The 26438-nt window shown below is 29.7% G+C and overlaps 2 protein-coding genes across 2 annotated transcripts in view; one reads left to right on the top strand and one right to left on the bottom strand.

The window, feature by feature from the left end:
- The window catches only part of S6KL (ribosomal protein S6 kinase like), a 99883-nt gene extending 75940 nt beyond the window's left edge, over window positions 1-23943 (top strand). Inside the window, exons 8-9 of the mRNA XM_088182014.1 lie at window positions 22455-22628; window positions 23239-23943. Of these exons, the coding sequence (XP_088038140.1) occupies window positions 22455-22628; window positions 23239-23358 (294 nt within the window). The 3' untranslated portion in view covers window positions 23359-23943. The remainder of the gene's footprint in view (window positions 1-22454; window positions 22629-23238) is intronic.
- On the bottom strand, window positions 23314-25743 carry LOC148239190 (uncharacterized). The gene has a single exon (XM_088181323.1). It carries the CDS (start codon window positions 25741-25743, stop codon window positions 23953-23955), a length of 1791 nt encoding a protein of 596 aa, XP_088037449.1. The 3' UTR covers window positions 23314-23952.
- Between the last annotated feature and the right edge of the window lie 695 nt (window positions 25744-26438).

Consider the following 26438-nt stretch of genomic DNA (forward strand, 5'->3'; position numbering starts at 1 on the left):
ATAAAATATTTATGACTATCCTGACTTTTATCGATTGCTTGGTGAACTTTTTTACCGTCCAATCGATTCGTCACATTATCTACGATGTTTACGATTGGACTAATCGACTATTCTTTTTTAAAGAATTATTAAGCGTAAACTAAACGAGTCACGACTGTATAAGTCAACATTCCCATATCACTATAAATAGAAACATATACATATTAAAAACACGTTGACCGCAAATTAGCACCTCTAGTAATATCTTCGAACCGTTTCTTTCTATAGTGTGTCGTTCTAATAAATGTACAGTAATGACTATCGCATATTTTTCATCTCCAATAAAGCTCCTAAACACTAAAACTATTTCTATAAATTATTATTGAAGTGTGATATAAAACTATTTTAATATTATATAAATTGTAGTTTGTATAATGTACATAATTCTGTAATGGAACATATTTTTCACGTTAAAAATTAATTATTTTGCACATTAAGTTTTCCTGATTCTTATAGCTTAGTTTTTATTTTAAACTTCAAATAAGTAGCAATTAATTACATAAAAAATATTTTCCTGTATAATTATAAAATTGTGTTTTCAGCAGTTACTTAACTGTAATTATTTACTCTTTTATCAATTTAATTAGTCATTATCGTTGCGTCACATATACGCCATCCTGTTTATTTAAAACATACTTAAAGCCAAAAATGCGTCTCTAACTGTCTGATTTTAATTTATTGTATAAATTCTTTTAACAACGATCACTATAATAAATATGATTAGTTCATAATTAATGGCGTTGTAGACTGAATTAATTTTAATTTATTTATAAACGATTTAAATTATTTTTCAAATGTGCAGATAAATATTTTATTGCGTTGTATGTTTAACGAAACTGCTATTTTTATGTGCTAAAATATTTAAATAGACAAACCCGTTTATAAAAGTCTTAGTAACTTTACAACAATTACAAAGGATAAACCTTCGCAGCCTTTTCTTTTAATTTTAGTTAAAAAATATGTAAATGTAAATCACTTTGTTTTATCCAATATATTAGATTAAAAATATAATTTTATATCAATAATAATTTATTAATAATATTATCTCAAAGAGAAAGGTGTTGTTTATACTAAAGAAGGTTGTGTATCGTGTGCGTGGTGATAAGGACAGATCTTGTACCCCTATTACCACGCACGTTTTATGTATTTCATTTATGTTATGCCTTAATTGCCATGTGGGTATAGCTGGACCGCAGAGTTACATGCGTAGAGATGCATATTGACGTTGTTATGCTTATGTAAAGTTTTTAAATTATGAATTATTTTAAAACAGTTTAAATTAGACGTACAATTTGGTAAATAATGGGTATATACATATAAATATCTGCTTTCTAGTCTCCATGTCGTCTCGAAGATTGAGTTGAACTCTTCTGATTTATGTGATTATTACTGTTAGATTAACTTGCTCTAACGGTCATAGTTAAAAGCGGTTGGTTTTTTGAGCTTATAAGAGTCGTTTCGGTTGATTTAATATAGCGCCGCTAGGCGCGAATTTGACGAGGCTGTCGTTTATTCCAAGGCAAAAGCGAAGTGGTTCTGCGTCAGGTTCTGATAAAAGTTATTTAGAATTGCCATGTTTGTGCTTAAAGGAAGCTCGACATTTCTCGCCAATGTAATGATTTGAGGCGGAACCAGACTATGTGTTATTGTCTAATAAATATATAGTTAAACTGTTTCTGCATAAAAATCGAATATATAATCTCGGATATTATTTTGTATTTTGTACTGCAATCGCAAAAAGCCATACGCAATTTGTAAATATAATGTCGACGAGAAAATTAAGTATTCTTATTAAATCCAAAAGACACAAACTAAAAAATAGTTTTATAAGCATTTTGTATTTTGTCGTTAGGGTTTTGGTGGTAGTAACAAGTTAACTGCTTAATATTTTTATTAAAAATAAATTCGCATAGCAACAACGAATTTATTTTTATAGACACATGTTGCGAATTATTTAAATTGTATGTAATTAATATTTTAGACTTGTTGCTAATTAATATCGTGGAGAGATTAAAATAAATAAAGGTCATTAACCAGTCATCACAACGACACACTGTCGTATTATTGCTGGAGCATCTACGCCTCACTTATTCCTGGTTTCCACTACCACAGCGCCCCCCTGGAGGGCGAGCACTAAAGTTCCAAACTTATATACGTATTTCTTATTTTTATTGTACATGTAAATAATTACTATAAAATAGAAAATATGTGTCTGTCTTTCTGTTACAAGAACTTTCTCTAAAAGGTGAACAGTAGCGACATGACATTTGCATATGACATTCTAGCTGCCATTTTTAAGTCAACTGTAGTATTTAAAACTATTAACTTTTATTTATTAAATACGATTACATGTTACTGCAATACATGGCAATTAAACTGAAACTAAACAACGACGTGCTTAAAACATATTACGTGCTACTGCAATACATATGTAAAATTAAATAAATTTATTAGAACAAGATAGATTAAATTATTTAAAATAAAAAATAAAAAAACGTATTAATTACGAGTGTTTAACGCGATCTTATAAACGCTACCGCAAAATTGTCTAAATTGCTAAAAAAAAGTAGTGTTAGGTTCCTATCATTCGCGATTAACGCAGTATGCAACAATATAATGCAAAAGTACTGATTTTAAGTATCGTCACTATATGTCTAGTATTATCATATGCTCCTCAAATGTCAAAAAGGAAACCACTTATCTCTAATCCATGTTTTACTTTTACTTTTACAAAGTAAATCGCATACCACACGGTTATGGTGCTATTAAAAAAATATTTAACTTTGTTTTCTCTGAGCTTAGTGTTTTTTTTTCTCAAATACTTATGCGTAACAACGATGCGTTGTTTGAAGCTCAATAAATATTTATATTTGTAGTTATTCATTCTGTCATGTAAAATAGTAGTCGGACATTTTTTATTGTATGACATACATATTTTTCAGCTGTATAAAATTATGCATTTTGATCAATATTTACTATAAATTTACCTTCTTTGTTTGCCTCATAATTTTTATATAATAAGTATGGATACACAAAATAAAACTTTTGAAAAGTAATTTTATAAATTTAGTGAACATTCAGTTTCGACCGAAATTAACGATCAAAACCTTTTTTTTATTTTATATGATGTATGAAAGTGTTTTTAAATAACTGATGTTTATATATATATTGCTATAAACAATATTGTTTTAACATATTTTTTGTAAAATTCCGCTCAGATAACAAACAAATAAAAATAGAGTTCTCAATCGAATTTTCAATTATTCAAATTATTTGTCCGATTTTCAACTATATGTTATACTATCTGGAATGAAATTAAAAAATCTTAGAATGAAATAATTTATATACTTAAGCAACACGTGTACTCGTTTTTGCTCTCAATATAACCGAGTGACTAGTGCCGCTCCAAAATATATGTTCCTTTATGCGCTTTTATTTTGTTTTGAAATGCGAGACAATAAGACGCTTCTTTTCATAAATGGAATGTTTATCGGCTATGTCTAATATGACCGAAATTCGCAGAATTCGTTCGTTGAACAAAACATTATATTGGAAAGACTCACCTTTTATTATCGTTCAACGCTTAATTAAAAAACAGATGTGCGTCGCAAATTTCTGTGAAGTTCATGTTACTTTTTTTATTTGTTGTTTCAAGACACAAAGATTTTATGGCAATCAATTCAATGATTTAAGCACGGTGAATTTATATATATTTATAAAATTTATATAAAAATCTGCACCAAAAACGTATTCGCACAGTATTATGTTATGCATCTTATTCATAAAAATTTAAAATTAAACTATTATGAAATTAATTAATAATTAACTAAAATAATTATTATTAACCACTAATTAAATAATATGTCACAGGTAATTAATTGACTTTTTGCACTCACTGGTTAAATAAATTAATATCGGACGAATATATTCGAATATTCTAATATTTAATAATTTATAAATAATAAAAACTACGAATAATTACAAAACTTAGTTGCCATGTACTCAAGCAATTCTATCTTAATCATTTTAAACGCAATTATATTGCAAAAAAAACCATGAGGCTTATTTCATAAATAAATAATTGAAAAACTTTATCTAAATTCATTTCGCCATTCGAATCAATACTGATTTCACTATTATGGGTTGTGTGGCACATATCCACCAGATAACGCTAGGTATGCTATTTTTGTTCAAGAAAATTTTGAATCAATTATTAAAAAGGTGCAACAAAATTATGCTACATCTCATAGCGTAGAAATGTGTGAAATGGCATTACATAGAAGACGCAAACTATTCGGAAAACTGATGATTATCACAATAGCTTTTAATCAACCATTGCATACCTTTACATGAAAAAAATATCTCTATATGATATGAATTTAATTTCTTCTTTAAAATAACATTTATTGCAACGTGGTGCAACATATGTTCCATTCAAGTCCATACAGCTGCAGTTGTGTATTTAGTAATGCCGACATCAGTAAACATTTAGATCAGCTGGACAAATCAATAAATACTCGCAATATACTGCCTTTAACATTTGTAATTTTGAACATACTTAATGTAGAATTTAATAACTGGTATTAAATCTCCATTAAAACATAATCCTCCAACTATTTTTCTCCTGGTTTCAGACATAACCACGCATTGTTTACTACTGCAGAGATGCTATCTGATTCCAAATTTTCCAAATTATCCTAGCTCTGCTCCGCGGGATCTTCAGCCATCGTTAACCGAGGCCCTGGCCGTAATCGCAAAATAACGAGGCCGTTTATCGTGTGTGTGATATTCCGAGTCCCTGGCGAGTGCAAGTAACGAGTATTCCACGTAACAAACTGGTAACCGCAATTATTTATGTAACAAACTCACTGCACTTGCTGCGCCACCGGTGACTAAAAATAAACATAACTACGATTTTGCGGCCAGCGTGCAACATTCCAGCCCTCGGCTCCCGGCGTGACCATATCTAGCTGGAATCCTTTTTTGTAAAATAACAACAGGGCTCGGAATGGACCTGAGCAATCCGGAACGCGACTCCGGTTCGAGAAATATGCGAAATTGTAACTCTATATCTTTCAACATCTACTTAAGACTCAATATATTCCTAACAGCGGAATCAAATTTTACCTTTTAATTTATGCAGTATTTTTTATTGACAGCATTTTTGCTGGTTTAATAAATAATTCACAATTTATAAAAAAATTAATTGCTTCTTCACAATGGTAAGCTTTGAGCTAACACGTGACATGTTACATCAGTGTATTTACAATAATAGGCATACCGTGACATTTTTTTCTATTTAATAAATTTTACTTTATATAAAATATTTGTTTTTCGAATTGGAATTGGCAGATGACGGTGGATTTGTACTCAGTTTGGTTTGCCATTTTGCCATGAATAGACTTACAGAACAACGCTTGTAAATTATGCAAATTTATTTCGAATATCGTGGTTCAGTTTGCGAAACTTACCTTGTGCTAAATCCATTTTAAGATCGATATAAATATCCACCCGATCAAGTAATTGAAATAACCATGGATCGTTTTCGCACCACGCATACTTTAATTGATAATACGTATCCGCAGAGACGTCGTACAGTGCGCCCCGAAGAAGTTGTTTCTATTGTGTGTTTCTACGAATGAGTCGATTCGCCATCGTGCACAGTAATTGGAGCTGTGTCCATCCACTTTATGGAAGGTTTTGTGGAAATAAATTGGTTTATGAGCTTACAAAATACAGCTCGTGCAAGAATTAAAGCTGCTCGATCGTGTGAATGGGCCGAAAATGAGATTACTCTTGATCCTCATTTTCACAATATACCACCGTAAGGTCACAATATTCCCGTTATGCAATTCACCTCGGAGATATCCATCAAGCAAATGTCACTTTCTAAAGGCGTATACTTATTTCGTGGTTCTAAAAAGCGAGTGCAACAATTGGCTGGATAATCGCTGCATTATTGAAATTGGTGAACAAGCTTTGCAGCTCTGAATACTTAACCCTGGACGGTCATGGACAGTCACATCCTGAGAAGGACCCAACCATATGAACACCGCAACAAAGAGGGATCTACCTCCGCCTCTGAGGATCTTCCACTGACATCATCATTCCGCCAGCTTCTCCGCCACTGTTCAGAGAAAACATCTCGCCATTCATAGTCTGTCGCAATATGTAATATAATCTATTGAAATTCTCACTAGTTTCTACCTGCGTCTTACCAAGCCTTAAGGTTTAAATTCTGCTGAATTAAATTTATAATTTAAATATTCTGCAAGAATTATCAATGTTTCTCTAGAATCAGGATTAATTGGTGCCTCTCATTTTTATATCTTATTCTTTGAATATTTGGAAACATTTCTTCTACTACAGAAGAAACATTTTCTAGAATTGGAGTTCTGATTTGTGATGGGTTGCTCATTGTCGTATCGACTATTTTTTGGCTGCTGTACTGTATAACTCTTTGCATTATTACTTTGGCCGCATTCTCAGAACAGCTACATGTGTGTTCATGTCTTTCAGAAACGAATGATCCATCACTAACACTTGTCCAAATTCTACCTTTACATCATTTGTTTTTATTTTCACGTCGCCAGAATTGAATCGAATCTACCTCATTATTAATCTTGTCTTTAACATAAAGATATCCATTCCAAGCATATTTTTCCTTGTCTCTGACTTAATATACCTGAATTATCCATTTATGAAGAATATAAACTGGAGTAATTCAATACTTACTGCACTTAATTTTTTTTACCAAAAATGCAGTGACAACTATTAGCGACAACACAATTAAAACCACGACAAAATCAAAGACGCAAAAAAAACTTTTTCTAAGTGTTTCCAGTCAAAATTCAAAATTATACTAAGCGCTAGTTCTGAATTATTGGAACAACTCTATGTACTTTAAAATAGATAACTGTAAAATATGTGATTTTTGAAAATTCTGTAAGCTTGTTCTCACGGTAATTTCCAAGGCTCAAAACAAAAAAAACGCGTCAAGGGCAAAACCCACAATAAACATATATCTGTAGTGATAGATATCTACATCAAAATTAAAAGCTTATGCAGAAATGTTTTATCGAGTAACTCTCAGAATTTCTTGAATAAAAAAAACAAATGTTTTAAGTGATATTTTATGATTATACATAAATGATAAGTAAAATATATATATTAGCTTCATATATTGTTTGGATCGTATAATGTTTTTATATTTTAACTATTTTCTTAAAAATATTACTATTATTTTCGTATGTATGTATTTTAATATTTAGTAAGTCATGGTAATAAATAAAATGATACAAGTAAGATTTGCGTTACGTATTTCCAGTGTAACGAATCTTCAATTTGTTCCTGAAAAACTTGTATACAAAATGTTTTCACTGTAACGAAGACTGATCTCAGTATAACGAAAAATTTTGATTCGAATTTAAGAATGATACAACTTACAATATTTCTCCGAAATCAGTTTGTCCGTTCTTCAAACTTTTTTTAACAAATTTTATAGTGTTTATTATTCTTAAAAATGGACAAAAAACGATCTGTCAATCTTTTAAGATAATATTATGGTAATTAAAAATTTAATAAAAATATATCATTTTCCTTACATTTAATATAACGAATTTTTTTATTCGGTCCCGTGAGCTTCGCTATACTGAGATTTTACTGCACGTTTAGATATCATGTGGCATGTGGCACAAACTTTATCTGATGTCCCTTCAATACGGATTTTGAGAAGGTTTGTCACAGATTATTAGTGAATACTTGTCGGAATTCGTTTTTTCGGATGATGTAACTCGGTTATAGCGACCGATTATCGAAAAAAATATTTGACTCCTTTAGAAATTTCTTAAAGGTCCAACTTGGGCCTTCTGCTCTTTACGTTATTTATTAATGACATAAATACGGCAGTTACAAATTAAAGCTTTCTTCTGTATACATACAATTTAAATTGTTTAGATGCATTCAATCTGTTGCTGAATCTTTCTCTCTACAAAGTGATTTAGATTCGCTATGGTAAGGTGACCAGAATTAAAAAAAAGCCATTTCAGACATTTTTGTTTAAAAGCTATCTAGATTTTCTTGTTTGAGGAGGACAGATTGCTGCGAGAGCTAAAAAAAGTGAGAATGAAAAATTGCTACAGAGCCCAAAATCTTTCATCGGTTTTTAGAGCTTTTTTTTATAATTTAAATACTATTTTTTTAATTACTTAGAAATCCAAAGCTTGCAAATCATTTATTTGTATATACCTAGCGTTAGAATGTTCACGATAACTGGCCGCGGCTAGACCATCCGCTGACCGCGCAAGATCAAGGTTGCTAAGTAATCGAGTTTTTCACCTCACGGCCAGATGCTGCCAACCATTTACGGCCATCGCATTGGCTTCTACATAAAAATAATATTTTTTATAGCACGTGTCTCTATGCGTTCTTTGTTCTGCAATTGAATATTATAGCAATACATCATAAATTGCAATATTTGCCATGTATCATGTATCAAGTTAAATACTTAGCATCTGCAGTTCGATAATAATTGGCTCAGTTGATTTTAACAGCTTGTTCACTATCAGCATTTCAATTACAATATAAATATTTTAAAGGTTGAACGTCACTTGAACAATATCTGACGTAATTTTGTTTTATTTGTTATCATTCGAAAAATGTTAAATAAACAAATGACGTTCGCTTTTAATTTATTTGTTGCATTTTTTCAGTTGTGGCAATAAAAAAATATGGTACAATTAACGTAAAATATATATAAAATGAATATGCATGGCTGTTGATAGACTAAATTGCACTGTGAGGCAAAAAAATAAATAGCATCCTTGATGTCAAATAAAATAATAAAATATCTAATTACTAGTTTGTTATTCTTACAAGAAAATCACAAAAAATATCACATACTATTAATAATTTAAAGCTTGATCTACGAGGATGTCACACAATAAAGCTGTTTATAAAATCTTCTAAATTTAAATAGTAGGCTACGTCCGCCTCTATCTATTTAGTTTCTAGACCAACCAATCTTTCTTCTGTCATTGCTGTTCGGAAATACATTTAGAAAACTGTTATCCGCACTTGCTACGCTAATATAAAATAATAATAATATTCTTAGGTTGAACATTTATGAATATATACATATATATGATATACAGGATGTGTATCAGCTGCCAAAGCATTTTCCAAATATTTACAGAGTTTTTAATATTACGTACGAAGTCTAGTTACGTAAATAATTTGTGTTATATGAAAAGAAAAAAAAATGTGTCAGTTGTTCAAATTTATTTCGTGGCGCACACAAAAACATTTGTCTTTTTCTTCTTGTTACTTACATCAGAAAATTATGGTTATACGGAAAGTTTTTCTACAGTTTCAAATGCAGTTATTTTATTTTTTCATGTAGTAAAAATATCAAGATGACATTAAACTGGTTCAAGGCATGACAAATATTTAAATATACCGATCGTTCACACTTTCACGATAACAGTTTGCCGTAAAATGTCATTTATGAAATATTTTTCGTCAATTGTGAAAGCGCAAAAATCTTTAGTTTGCCGTCGTAGTGTGAACGACCATTTATACGGTGCAATAAATTTCGTCGAATTAAAACCGAAATAATATAGTAAATAATAATACATATTTTATTTTTGCTGTATAAAAAAAAATTATTTACACCTATGCATTTAAGAACAAATCAGATTATTTATAATTTCCATAGTAAATATTCCTGCGATTAAGAATTCTCGTTCGCTTTCCGTTGATGTTGGCTTAATTGTGAGCAAATATTTATATATATATATAAAATATTTAGAATTTGAGTCTTAAATTAATTTCGTAGATTTTTTTTATTCTGGTGATTTATTAGATGTTTGTTTATTTATTCCTCGGCTATCGACATCATATTAATAAAATCATCATTGATATTCTCTTTATTAATTATTCAGTATAAGATTCTGAACTTTCTAAATTAGAAAAATATTCGTTCTAATAAATCTTCCCCATTATTCAAATAATAGGTAATCTCAAAATTGAGGTATTTTTTTTAAAGTCAGTCGTGCTTTGGTCGTTAAAACCTGAGTACGTCCTTTGTTATATCTGTGTTTATACAAAATTGCATGTTATATGAATTCTTAAAAAAAATTGAAAGGTAATTGGTGATTCATTAAATATTCCTAAATGTCAAAGATGGCTTAAAAAATTTCGAACGGGAAATTACGATATCAAGAATAATCTTGAATGTGTTACCTAAATGCGTTATTTAAAAATTCTTACTTCTTAGTAGCTAATTCACGTTAAAAGTCGTGCTCTTGCCGCCTTAGTGTGAACGATCGGTGAGGCAGACTGCTTCTATGCTACATCATTAACTAGCCTAAAACATCACTTAATCTGTAATAAATTAATATGTGTGTAAATAGATTCCAGAATTTTTTCATAAAATATGTATAAATAAATCTATTTAGAGATAAATAAGATTAGTATAAATTTCTAAATAATAGACTCCACTCTTGAGCTTATTAAATCGACTTCCTAGCAGTTTTGCATCTATTGAAACAATAGAAGCGCTGCTTCTTCTATGTTGCAATTTAGAGTTAAAATATACATTATTAACATGATCATATGCAATTAATATTAGTAAAATCATAAAGTAAATTATTATTAGTAAACCATAAAGAGTATATTTTGGTTAAAAATTGCTTATACATCCTACCGATCCTATTCATGTATTTGTACAACAAGCACTAACCTAACCTAACATATATTAACTTAACCTATCGTTTTTTTACATACAAAATATGTTACACATATACTTTTTTTTATATTTCGATATATTTGTTTTTACTGTATTCTTACTAATGATTTTCACTATATCGCGATTTTTAATTACTATTCTTACGATTTAATATGAGATTTAAAAAGTCTAAGATATTCGAACAGAATAATATAATTAATATAATAAATATCCAGATCCGCGTGTAACACTAGTGAAATAATCAATATTTTTATTGGTTTTAAAAATGGCTAAATATGTCTATAAATTATTTAAATACATACACACGAAGCATGCCAAAATAATATTAATAAAAAACTACAATATTCAGAATGCGTGAGACTATAAACTATGTTAAAATATGACTGCTTCATAGAACTGTTTTTTCACTATTTTTACTCACGTGTAGTTATTGTAAACATTTTTGTAATTCATATTATTTTCACTACAGTGTAGCTAAGCTATAAATACATTTCTTTTCAAGAAATATTTTTTGAGATAAAAATATTTTTTTATTTATGATATATTACATATAATTCTTTAATACGAAAATTTTGATACAATATTTACATTTTAAAATCTAATAGCATAAAAATAAATATTCTGATTCTATCGGAGTCAAAGACTAATAGAACGAGTTATATTTGTGTAAAATAATATTTATCTTACAAATTAATTAAATTTATCCATAAATAAAAGCTAGACTATAGGGATATAACTAAAGAGTTGTATTTATTCTAAACTACAGAATTTTTACAGAAACTAAGGGATGCATTGTCGGTGTTTTAACTCTGTCCAATTAGAACTTCTCGATTACAAATAATTTTATATTTTGTCGACTCAACGTCGAATGTGTTTTCTAAAACATTACTTAATAATAAATAAATATTATTTAATAATAATTTTGATTTACTATCATACATATTTATCTAAGTTGTATTTGAAATATATATGTATGTATTTTCTTTATGCTTATCGCGGTATTTGCAAAGGAGATAGAAGGGCTTGCGTATCGCACATTTTTCTCGCTCTCTCTCACGATTCCCATGTCGATGTTTTGGCCTAGATAATATAGAATAAATAGATAGTATTTAAACAAATTGAGTTTGTAGTGAAGAGGCTGCAACAATAAAAGTTGAAAGTATAGTGGGAGAGCTGCAGCTACGCACCGCCACTGGTATGTACATAATACGTAAATTGTTTTTCGAGAGTATATAAGATTGGCAATGTCTTTTTTTGAAATACTCGAAAATTCTCTAAAAATACAGTGTAGAGAAATATAGTATTGGATACACCGCTCTATCAATCTATCTTTGGTTCATTTCTTAACATCCAACCATCCATTTGCAAAATTTCGCATCCAAATTGCGACATTTGACGAAACCTTAACATTATATTTAACTGCTATTCACTTCAAAAATGATTCATTAATAGAAGATGCATATTTTTTTATTGCACGTTCGACTTAAATGTTAATTATCATATTGTTGCTACGTTAAACGTTTGAAGAAAAAGAAAAAGACGTTCGTAGAACACTTGTGCTAATTCTAAACGTCGCAAACAGCATATACGAATGATTTGAATTGTAACTGAGAAAAAAATGATAATTATCTAGCCATTTTGAATAACGACATTTTATTGTTATACCTATTTGTTAGATATGCTTAAAGCATAGACAATGAAAATACTGCACTAAGTAATGAATGCATTTATCAGATATTTTAAAATAGAAAATGAATTAAATTACTTTTTAACATATATTACAATTGCTATATTTTAAATTGATTTAAAAAAAATGGTGCTTCTTTTAGAGAATTTTTCGAAAACAATTTCAAATCGAGTATATTAATTTCTCGAGAAATTGTCTGTTTCTGTAAAGCCTTTTTTGTTATCAATTTAATTTGTACGAATATTTTAAAATGGTTTACAACCGCTGCATAAAATGGGTGGGTCCGTGCCAGGTGCTTAAAAATATGCATGCTTTATTGGAAGCTTTTAATAGAGGACAGAAGTATTTGAATTGCAAAAAATTGTTCACGATTTTCTCAACTGTTCTAATCGGCTTTATCTTCGCTTTTAGTGATCTAAGAACTACATTTATAATCATGTACAAAGAAATGGCTTAATGTGAAAATCGGCAGATTGCAAAAATATATGGGGGCTTACCACAGAATACGCCATAATAAATTTAGTCATCAATAACCAGAAACATATTAATTTTTTTTTTTTTAATTACAAATATTATATATGTACATGTAATCCATAAAGGATGGGAAATACGTAGTAAATCAATGATATTAATTAATAATCTGTTTCTCTATCCCAACGATTCACATTCCGCTCTCGTTGGCTTAATGTTGGCTATGTGGTTTTTTTCTAACTTTGCCCGAAATTTATGCGAATAACAGAATATTTAACCGCTCGATAACTGGTCGAAAAATCGACCGATAAAAACATAACAGTCATAAACATCTTTTTACTTGTGTGTGTTTATCATTATTTGAGTCAACAACCTGGTGGACACCTTCGGAGAAAACTTTTCCCCTACTTTATAATTTACCATGCTATATAAATTAATATTTATATTTATGTTCGTAATTTATGTATGGGGGACGAACGAGCGACCGCAGAGGTCGTATCGGATAGCTGTGTTTGTTATATGTATGTATATAATGTGATAGATTTGTTTACGTTTGCACAAGGAAAACTGTCCATATTACTAGTTGATGGTCATTTAAAATGCTCAACGTATTTTGATTTCGAAGGGTACATCCCTATCAGACATAATTACATAGTTAAAAAAACATAAATTTTTAAACCAACTTGCTCATTTTTTGTTAAAATAAAGTTGATTTATGCTACACGTTTTCAATTACATCTGGTACTTGAGACGTCGTTTTAATTTGTTTACTGGCATTAGATGTTTTAACATTAACATATCTTTGCCAGAAGCGTTAAATGGATGTTTAAAAAAGTGAATGGAATAAAACTTTCTATATACAGGCGGCCCTCGACTTTCGCACATAATTAGTTCCTGAAAATGTGTGCGAATGTTGAAGGTACGAAAGTCGAGGGAAGTAAAAAAAATTTAAATTGTGTGTATTTTAAAATATTTATTTATCAAATAAATACAAGATGTTTAAGAGGCGTTTAAGAGACACGTTTAAGTGGGGTTTGCTGGTGTTTCCTTTGAAAAGTTATCAAGAGTTAACTGTTTTCCACTATTCTTTTTCTTTTCTTCATATAGTATTTTATAACATGTTATGTTTTTATTGATCGCCCTACGCACTTGAGATATGCGTTCTCCATTGGGTTCACAATCTTCCATAATATTTAAAAATTTGTCAAGGTGCGTGAAGGCTTCATTCATATTTTTCATTGTTAAAGAGTTTTCAAAAATAAACCTGTCTCATCTACATTAAATATTTGGCTAGAGGAATATTCTCCATCTTCAATAATTTTGGATAATTAGGAAATAAATTCTTTTGCAGCATCTTTATCCGCATCAGCCGATTCTCCAGTAAATTTAATATTATGAAAAGAATACCTCATTTTAAAATTATAAAATCAACCGTTACTTGGTTGAAAAACCGTGTTAAAATCTTTTTTTAATCTATCCTTCCAATGTTTGTGCAAATTAAGAGCTTTTGCTTGAATAATTGAAATACTCAAAGGGACATCTTTTTGACGTTGGTCATCGATCCACGATGACAAAGATTTTCCATTTCATCCATGTTTTTTTTTTTGCTGTGTTTTTTTTAAACATATCTTTAAAGATTGCGGAAATATATGAATCGTGTGAAGCTTCTGAGTACTTGATTTATTTTTGTTCGTATCAACACAAGTTTTTCCGTTTCTCACTCGTGTTTATATTTTATTTAATTTTTTTTTAAATGTGCGAAATAGCCAATTGTGCGAAAGTCGAACGTACGAAAGTCGAGGGCCGCCTGTATATATAAAGTTTTATCTTCATTAGCTCTAAAATTGCATATATCAACTTTTTACTATAATTTCTTTGCAATCAATAAATATATCGATTTCTGATTCCCTCGACCTACAGGAGGATCTCAACTCCATATGGAAATGGGCTTGCTATAACCAATTGCCTTTCAGTGTAAAGAAATATCACACAATTTAATTTTCAAGGTTGTTAACGCCGGCAAAATATTCATACCATCTAGGCGGATATTTTCTGGAAAGGTTTTCTTCAACTAAGGATTTAGGAGTGACTTTCGAAGAACGTTGGAAATTTAGCCAACACATTGCAGAGACTTATATCAAATCCTTAAAAATGCTCGGTTTTATCTTGAGAAATGCGCGTTACTTCAGGAATACTTTAGTATTGCGCACTCTTTATGATACTCTAGTCCGCAGCATACTAGAAACTAGCTCCATCATTTGGATCCCAGGCGTAATGAATCAATGTAATGAATTGAAGCTGGAAAAAGTACAACGTTAATTTCTTCGATATTTATACTTGAAGGAATACGGGTATTATTCGTTCTTGTTTCCCAGTGCTTTTATTTTGGGAGCCCTGGGATACGTTTCTTTGTCAACTCGCAGAAGTGTTTATGTAATTAAACACTTCTGGAAATTGCTCAAGTGCATCGTAGACAATCCTTCAGTACTCGAGCAGCTTCAAATGTGGGCTCCTGAAGGTGGTTATAGTTCTCGGTCGCGTCCACTATTCTTGCCTGTAAAGTCTAGAACTGGAGCACTTGCCAACTCTTCTCTGGCCAAGGCTATTCATCTGCTCAATTCTGTCCATAGAAATATTGACATTTTCTCTTGCACATATGGAGTTTTGGTTCAGTTCGTATGGGACAATGCACACCTGTTGAGGTGATTTGTGTCTGTTGTTTTGTCTTGTTTATATTTGTTGTATTATGATGTATTTGTACTTTTGACTATCGTGACGCATTGGGTTTGCCTGTCATGTCACGGTGGTTATAATTTTAATAAATAAATAAATAAAAAAAAATATTACTTATAAATATATTCATGGTTGAAATAGAATTTCTAAAATATTTTACCGAGTTTATTGAGTCAGTAATACAGCAATTTGATTTAAAATAATGTCCCTCGGTAACCTATAAAGACAATAAAAGTTTAGTAATTCGTTTGCCCTATAAAAAAAAATGCATAAAATTGATGTAATTTGTGTGGAAATCTTTTTCAGATGTCATTTTCTCAATCAATTTTTTTTATTGTTTCTGCGTAGTTTCTGCTTCCACAATTATATATGTTTTTAAAATTTAGAATAACTCGTTTTTAATGGAGGTTTTTATTATGTAGTATTTTATCAGAACAATCATTTACTTAAAAATTCTTTTAAGAAAAGACATAATAAGTATTGTATTTAATAAATATTGAAATTTATCTAATAATTTAAAAAATTTATTAAAAGTAGTACTTTAAAATTAATTACAACGGCGGCTAAAAATTTTGTTTTTTTACACAAATATTATGGTTGATAAATTTATGTAGAATAACGGATAAACAATTTGATAACTTACATTAAACTAACGTAATTTTTATAAAGTTGTATCTAAGAAAAAAATAATTTTAGTCATAATATATAAATTGTAAAGTCTACTGACAAGACACAATTTTACATTGAAACCAAAGATGGAAATAAAAGCAAAAAATATTTCAGAACCACTCTTGTTTTGCCTTTGACCACCATTTAAAACATCACACTGTATCTTTACTTCCCAAATATGTCTGAGAATGAAACTAAATCTACCGATTGCATGCATTTTAATTAAAATTCCGATTATAAATACTTATCATTCGCCTCTATCACTCTCTCTCCCACAACGCGAAAGCTCAGCTACATTACTAAAGGTCAAACACGTGCAAAAAACATTACGTAATACAATTCATAATAATTAACGCACTTCACGGGACGTAAACTTCAGCGCCCCCGTCGCGCAGCACCACTGCAACCTCACGCTCGTTTTTAATCGTTCTCCGCGCTCGTTAACCGTACAGAAACGTGTTAAATTCTTGCGGGGCCGAAAAAAAGCTGCGCAAAAGCTCTCGGGGCATGCATGTGTGGTTCTTTTGTTGCCTTGTTCTAATCACACTCGGGTGAGCGAGTTTATTATTAGCGACCGGTGTTTGCCTTCCCTGGCGCCAACCGACGTCGCCCCGAGGGGCTGATGCTTCAGGACCGGATTTACCGTTGAGTTGGCTAGCTAGAGCCTTGCAGAAAAGATTATGGTTTTGCATTGCACATAAAATTGAAGGAGTTTGTATTAGTCATCACAGGGGGTCACGTTTGGAATTGATTGATGCACAGGGACGTAATTTAGGGGGGAGGGGCAGGTGGGAGCATTTCCTATTAGGCAAAATTCGGTTTAAATATGCATCACATGATTCTTATTTTTTATTTAAAGTTTTCCGAGCGTTCCCATTGCAACGGCGCCAATATGATTTTATTGCTTTTGACGTGGATTTTTTACTTCTGAGAACAACACTCTTATATCAGAAGTCCGTAGTTATATCGGTAAGGAGAGCTATAAAATTTTTAAATATAGTGTAATATCTAAGTGTAGATTAACTATGGAGCAATATGGGAGATGTGACGTTTATCTGTACTTCTTCTTTCGCCTTTTTTTCCCTGAGAGATGAGTTAGGCTAGTTTGAATTTTTGATTTAACAAGTTGGTTTGGGTTTGAACATCAAATGAACGTTTCGCAACTGTCAAATTGAGTTTCGTAGACATTTTAGAGCAGCGTATAATTTCACTATCAGTAAAACTATATTTTCACTAGTAGAAATACACACTATCTACTGGTGAAAATGTATTTGGACTTCACTAGTGAAAAATTCACGTTCACTGTAACATGTATACATCGCATGTAAATACATAATGATAAGTATGTAACTTTAAAAAATATATATTCACCGGTGAAAATATATTTTGATAACATATTATAAAAAATATTTTCAGATCAGATTCGAGACTGTGTTTTAGATTTTCTTTTAGGGATAACCCGAGAATTTCTGGCTTAGAATCAGGGACGATCCTCTTTTTGATTCTCTCACACACTGGCATCCAGATAGCACGTATACAATTTACCGTGTTATTGGGGGGTCTACTGTATACCATAAGATTCATGTTGTATGTTTATATTTATATTTTTTAATTATTTTTATGTATTTTTAACAATAAATTTAATCCTATATTTTACTAAAAGAATGCACAAAAGTATTAAACAGTTTTTGGGGTAAAATTTGCCACTATAAAACTATTTTTTTTCATTTATTTGGACTTTCTTTGTCATTATATTTCATTTTCTAGGTCATTAACGCCGGCAAAATATTCATACCATCTAGGAGGATATTTTCTGGAAAGGTTTTCTTCAACTAAGGATTTAGGAGTGACTTTCGAAGAACGTTGGAAATTTAGCCAGCACATTGCAGAGACTCATAGCAAATCCTTAAAAATGCTCGGTTTTATCTTGAGAAATGCGCGTTACTTCAGGAATACTTTAGTATTGCGCACTCTTTATGATACTCTAGTCCGCAGCATACTAGAAACTAGCTCCATCATTTGGATCCCAGGCGTAATGAATCAATGTAATGAATTGAAGCTGGAAAAAGTACAACGTAAATTTCTTCGATATTTATACTTGAAGGAATACGGGTATTATCCGTTCTTGTTTCCCAGTGCTTTTATTTTGGGAGCCCTGGGATACGTTTGTTTGTCGACTCGCAGAAGTGTTTATGTAATTAAACACTTCTGGAAATTGCTCAAGGGCATCGTAGACAATCCTTCAGTGCTCGAGCAGCTTCAAATGTGGGCTCCTGAAGGTGGTTGTAGTTCTCGGTCGCGTCCACTATTCTTGCCTGTAAAGTCTAGAACTGGAGCACTTGCCAACTCTTCTCTGGCTAAGGCTATTCATCTGCTTAATTCTGTCCATAGAAATATTGACATTTTCTCTTGCACATATGGAGTTTTGGTTCAGTTCGTATGGGACAATGCATACCTGTTGAGGTGATTTGTGTCTGTTGTTTTGTCTTGTTTATATTTGTATGTATTATGATGTATTAGTACTTTTGACTATCGTGACGCATTAGGTTTGCCTGTCAGGTCACGATGGTTATAATTTTAATAAATAAATAAATTATACAAACACATTATCTATTTAAAAGCACTTGCAAAAAAACCTGTACAAAATTTATTGTTGGTGTCAAATAAAAAGGGTACGGCCGTTGCACATATCCGCCAAAAGGTACCTCAACTCAAGATTATATGTTCCATAAAATTAAATCATTGCTAAGTACGCGGATAGTTTAACTAGATATTTATTAGTAAATAACGAATAGTCCAGAATAATCGCATTGACTAGAAAATCGAATATTGAAAGGGCGATAGACTACCGCGAACTTTTACATCAGACACTTCAGTCACCACTTCGCTTCTGACTTGGAACAAACGAGTTCAACCACACCAAAAAGCCGATTTTTACTTTTTGTATTATATATAATATATAGTATATTTTCTAATAAATTAAAAAAATGCTGTCGCACAACTGTCTTTATTTTTGTTTATTATAAAATTATTTATATTTCAAGCTTGTGAGTTTATCGATTTTAAATTCATAACATTAGTGAATATTATTTATTTTTGATTTAATCCCACTTTTCCTTTCGTTGTTAGAAATAATTGAAGATGGCTATTATTTTTTTATTTAAATGTTTTTGCTCTTAAGCTCCATAATAGTTTACAATGCCAATTCATTATCAAGTTCTTCGCGTACGTGTTTTATAGGAATGCGATCTCGAGACGGGCAAGGCAAAAAATGAGAACAACTTGTCTATGTTGAGGATGACCAACGTCAGATTAGAGCCAACGATAGCCAGTATTATATATAATATATACCTATAGTCAATTTGTTATCAGATTTTATGTGCCGGTTGTACTCTTTTGAACGAACAGGACCAATACCCTTTCTTGTCTTTCGATACCATTTGTGCCATAGCGAATCGGGTCAATTATTTTTTTTTGATCCTAGGTACATACAAGCGAAATTTGGTTAACACAGTTATTTTACCGTTATGGAGTCTAACTATAGATTTTAATGATTTATTTGATTCCAGTAACGAATAAAAATATATATTTTTCTATTAATATTAAGCAAATTTGTGGAGTATTAATAACATTGCATATGTTAATATGTGCTATTGTAAATATAATATATGTGGTAGTCTTACGAGTGGGTGGATATTTGGCGTTTGGTTACTTTTACGAAATAATAACGATATTTGATCTATGCAAATGAGTTCAAAGGAATTTTGGGCAATTTATTTTTATTCTCAATCTGAACCGGTAAAGTTTTATCTGTATCTTTTAGAAGTGTAAGATTTAAATAAAATATATTATGTGATTAGATTTGTATTGATCGAAATTAATATTTTTATGGTTCCTAATACTAATCTCTTAACATTTTTATATTATTGTTATAGATACTTACCTTAAAACCAGATGATTTAAATCAAAACTAGTGCAGTCCAAAACTAAAATTATATATATATATATATATATATATATATATATATATATATATATATATATATATATATATATATATATATATGTGTGGTTGAATGCGTTTTCGCGGAGAAATATTTGGTTAATATTTCTAGGAGTCGGATTACTCCGCGTACTTTTTTGATTCCGTGTGGAATCATGGTCCCTACGTTTCGGCCAGATTCGCCCGGCCATCCTCAGGGGAAAATTGAGAATATGAACATCCGGTGTGGGCAAAGCCCAGCATGTGGTTGTTCAGATCTGAACAACCACATGCTGGGCTTTGCCCACACCGGATGTTCATATTCTCAATTTTCCCCTGAGGATGGCCGGGCGAATCTGGCCGAAACGTAGGGACCATGATTCCACACGGAATCAAAAAAGTACGCGGAGTAATCCGACTCCTAGAAATATTAACCATATATATATATATATATATATATATATATATATATATATATATATATATATATATATATATATATATATATATATATATATATATATATATATATATATATATATATATATATATATATATATATATATATATATATATATATATATATATATATATATATATATATATATATATATATATATATATATATATATATATATATATATATATATATATATATATATATATATATATATATATATATATATATATATATATATATATATATATATATATATATATATATATATATATATATATATATATATATATATATATATATATATATATATATATATATATATATATATATATATATATATATATATATATATATATATATATATATATATATATATATATATATATATATATATATATATATATATATATATATATATATATATATATATATATATATATATATATATATATATATATATATATATATATATATATATATATATATATATATATATATATATATATATATATATATATATATATATATATATATATATATATATATATATATATATATATATATATATATATATATATATATATATATATATATATATATATATATATATATATATATATATATATATATATATATATTATATATATATATATATATATATATATATATATAATTGTAATTATTCAGTGATACAAATTTAAAACGTCGCTCTATTGTATTTTAAATTGGTGGCAGTGTTACATATAGTTCGAAGATTAGCCGATAGGTACAACAGTAGCTTAAAATGGCTGCCGCACTCGCAACGTGTGAACTAAAAGTTTATTAATTCAATCGCAACAGTCAGAAAAATGCGCCTAATTCGCCTCACTTCTGGATATAATCCATGGATCAATACATCACATCTTACACGATTCTGCAGTTCTACAAATTGTTTCTACAGAATTGAAAGAACGGTGTGCTGATGCTTGTCGTTCACTTTTGCAAAATATGACAGCTTCCTATGAATAATTGTTACTGACTCCTTTAAAATGAGTACTGCAATCAATTAAAAATGACGTAGACCTCTGATAAAATTTTCTCACAACCATTATATACGCAAATTTATAAAGAAACAATTTATGAGAGCTTCGAACTGCGCCGACGATTTATTATGCAACATAACGTAATAAACGGTTATTCTCTATGTTTTTAATAGTCTTAAATTATGTGTGACATTCATTTAGCATATCTAATGAATATCCAATTTCGACCTCTGTTTTTTACTGTCGCCATTAACTGTTATCAATTAATGCGGAAACATCTATAAAATCGAATGTTTTATTTTTATAGCAGTCGATAAATTGCCATTTTTTGGGTCACATCTTATGAACTTTCATATATAATGATTTCCTGGCATGATTAAACTACAATTTAATGTCAACGCGTCCCACAGTTTTGTACTTTCGCTCACACAATATGGCATAATGTAAGCATTATTCAATTACACTAATGCCTGCCACAATCACTTAAAATTTATTGAATAAAATCATCGTAATGGAGTCGTGTGATTCACCCGGTGAGATATTAGACAATTGGAAGCATTTTCACCGACCTTGCATAATCAGATCAACGTATAATGGAATTAATCATAAATATATTATATTAATATCTGCTTTATTTATTTCAGTATCCGAATCCTGATGGTGATAAATTCGAAGGACTGACAATGGGAGTCTCTGCTAAGACTTTACTCATGAGACTGCTGGATCCAGGTCCATTGTATAGACTGAGATCGTTGAAGATGATACAAGAGACGGCATTCTTCAAAGATTTTAATTTTGCTGCTGTTAGATCGCTTTCCGTAAGTATTATTAAGTCCACATCTACTTATTAATATATCAGATCAGTGTATAACGCATCGCTAGTATAATAATAAATATTTTAATAATGGCTTTTAACTTGATTAAATTTATTCATTTTAATTTTTTCTTACAAATTGTTACATAAAGGTGAGTGAAATAAAAACATGTAATATTTTCTATATAGAAATTTATTGAACTTTAAAGGTGTAATAAAACATTTTTCTACCCAAATCGGTTACTAAATCAGCGCGATTAACCACATGTCTTATCATTTATATATTATACATCTATAAATTTTTGTATTTTTTTTTATTTAAATTCAAGATAGTTTTTAATAAAAAAATTCCAGATATGTTTTTAATAAACTACTTCGTTTTTTGTAGGTTTTATTGTGGTTGGCTTAGACGTGCAGTTAGAACTTTTACTAAATAATATAATTTTATTTTTGATTTGCCATTGAATCTGCTTATATTAATAATCAAGTTGTTAATATCTGACCTAAAACATATAAAATTATTGATAGCTCGATAAGAATTTATATATTTGTCAATTAGAGTATAATTAATATATATTCTATGTTAAGTATTAATAAACTTTTTATCTTTTCAGGTCATTCCAAACGAAATTTTAAAATCTCACTTTCCAAATGGACCACCAAAAGTAGAGAATGTGTCAAAAGAAGCAGACGAACTCTTCGCTAAATTTGACAATTTTAATATAGAATCTTAAATATCATTCCCAAAATGTATAGTAGAAAATTATAGTTGAATTTAATTAATGCCATATATGAGTTATTTTATTTTCTCATATCTGTTATTATGCCATAAAATATATTTAATATTTATTGTTATGAATATTAACTGACATTAACGTAGTTTATAGATACTTTAATATTAGTGAATTTAGTCTTATTTATATTATTTATAACATAGATGATTATTGAAATGCTTAAAAAACAATATTAAATACATCTTTGATATACCATTTTTAACAAGAAAAATGTTCTTAATTCCAAAAATAAAGCTAAATAATTCTGCAATATTCTCTAATCAGTAATAGATAAAATCACTTAACAATTTCATTAGTAGTAGCTAACGATATTTTTATGAAGGGCATGCATGACATAACCTCAAATAAAATTTTATTTTATTAATAAAATAGAATTGCTACGTTTTCTCTTACAGACTTTACACCAAGAACATGTTAAATATGTATTTCAATTCCATGAATGTCAGTGCTTCTCTATTGTACTTAAATTATATGTGTTCATGTACTATATTTATTTTTTAAATTAGAATAGTATAATTATCTGAACTATTTTGTTTAATTTGCCTTTCTCTGATTCATTTTATTGTATGATACAATATTGAACTTCTTATAACGCTTCAAGTACAGAATTTTTATAGATTTACATATACACTCTAAAATAAAAACAACAATAGAAATAAAAACACCAAAGATTAACAAATAAAAACAAACCTTAACATCTAACATATTTAACGATTTAACATTTGTAATAGCATCTTCTTTAAAAATTACAGAACCATACCAATAAGTCAATAATCCAGCTTCAAATATATATTTTATATAGTGCTCATACTTTCTTTTCATTGGAGATCCTCTGGGGAATATTTTTGTAAAATAATTGCTGTGTATTCTATCATTTCCCATATGGATGAACAATTTACTTTTATCGTCTCTTAATAACTTGCTGTAATGTAAACCCAGGGCACAGCTGCCCCAACAACCTTTCTTCATAACGGCTAAATCTTCGAAACAATTGACGATGGTCATGATCTGTACAAACTTTGTGTTTATTCGTTTAAAGAGCTCACTCTCCTCCGGCAATTTAGCATCGGGTGAAGGGTAACCTTCGATTTTGTAATTGGAAGCATCCAATTGTTCGAACGTATCAATTTCGACGTCCGTCTTTGGTGATGTCAATAAAGATATAATCGAGCCTTGGAACATAAAGTTGAGCAAAAATATAAACCAGAATATAAGAAAGACCACTAATCTAAGAGAATGATTTCTTCCGGTCCATTGCACCGGTAGCGATAGGAACAGTTGTGTGGTGTATAAATACCCACGTAATATTGCGTCAAAATTACCGATTCTTAATTTCCTCAATGTATAATAATTGATTATCACAATTATATGAAATACGATAACGATTAGGATTAAGGCTTTAGTCTCGAATATATTCAACATGTTCTTCCAAGTCGGAATGAGCTCTGCTCGGTGGGTGAAAAAGCATAATCCGCCACTTTCAACGGGATAGCTCATTTCAACCGGTGGAAATGTTAACACTGTGTAATACACATTACCAGTGCTGAATTGACAACGTCTGAAAGCCACATCTAATAATCCATTTACATAGGCTTGAAAATTACTTCTTAAGTATTCGGCATCTCTGTTTTTGTATCTCACGGTGAAGTTGAAAAGTTTCGCCATTATTTGCAATATCATCCCATCTTTTCCTGTAAATTTCTCAATTCCGGTTACATTATGATCGATTTGCATAACAACTGGAATACTAACTGTGAATACAGACAATTCAAAGCCCTTCATATCAGCCATCTTATCGATAAATACTTCCAAATCACTTTCGTAATACTGTCCTTTAATTTCGATGCAAGTTTGAATGAACCACTCGGTCGAGAATGAATCATAATCTAAAAAGCTACATGTAAGATTACAGAATAAATTTTCAAATACGTTTCCTTCGTTCATCAAACTTGGATCTAAGACAGAATAACAACCATATTGATCGTCGTTGTAATCGTCCTTGTTAATCACAAACGGATCGTACTCAACCACTCTTGTTTTACGCTTATTATAATCGTATTCTAAAATAATAGTTTTATGTAAATTGTACCACCAGCTCAGGTAAAACATCCAATGTAGCGAATATTCTTCTTCACAGTAAATCATAACTTTGGCGTCCACCGACCAGAAGGTGGATTGAATAATTTCAGGAATCGCCTGTGATATTTCTTTATAAGATTTTACATAAAACACAAGGATTCCAGCCGGATACAAAAAAGTATTTTCAGCGTAGGTTTCCGGAATGTTCATTTTGAAAGAATTACTATCTTTAGGACTTGAGCTCATTACGGCAATCTGTAGTTTTAAATGTCGTATTTTACTGAAGAATCTTCCTGGAGGTGATCCATAAATTAAAATTGTACTTCGATATAAATTTGGATGATGCCTCAAAATTATGTCGCCCTAAAAACAGTATTATTATTAATCAATCTATATTAGAGAAAATTTATATACTACAAAAATTAATTAAAATAATATTTATCCATTATAAAGATTTTTGCCAAATAGATAAGATGATGCATAGTATAATGAACGTTAATTTTAAAATAAGTTTTAGGTCCTACATTATAATTATGATTTTTTTAACTTAAAACTTCAACATGTTTTTTTACTTTCAAAATTTATAATTACAACGTAGAGCCAAACACTCAAATTTAAATATGTTAAATAAATCATAAGCAACCATAGAATTGATATCAAAAATAATTTTGGAGTGTCCTGCAAAATAAAATCTGATTTATCTAAAAAAAAACTGACTTTATAGGAGATGACAAATAATACAGTGAAATTCTGCATATAATCTTAAATTTAACTTGAGTGTTTTAATCTTTATGGCAAAGTTATATTTCCATTAATTATATTCTAAATTGAATAAAAAAGAGATTGGTTGTTCCATAAGTATTCGCGTTTTCTAAAGGCATATACCTATTTCGCTGTTCTAAAAAACGAGCATATCTATTGGCTGGATGATCGCTGCATGA

Source organism: Plectrocnemia conspersa, unplaced genomic scaffold (assembly GCF_051122295.1).
Source record: "Plectrocnemia conspersa isolate PC_06_02 unplaced genomic scaffold, ASM5112229v1 ptg000001l, whole genome shotgun sequence".
Taxonomy (NCBI): domain Eukaryota; kingdom Metazoa; phylum Arthropoda; class Insecta; order Trichoptera; family Polycentropodidae; genus Plectrocnemia; species Plectrocnemia conspersa.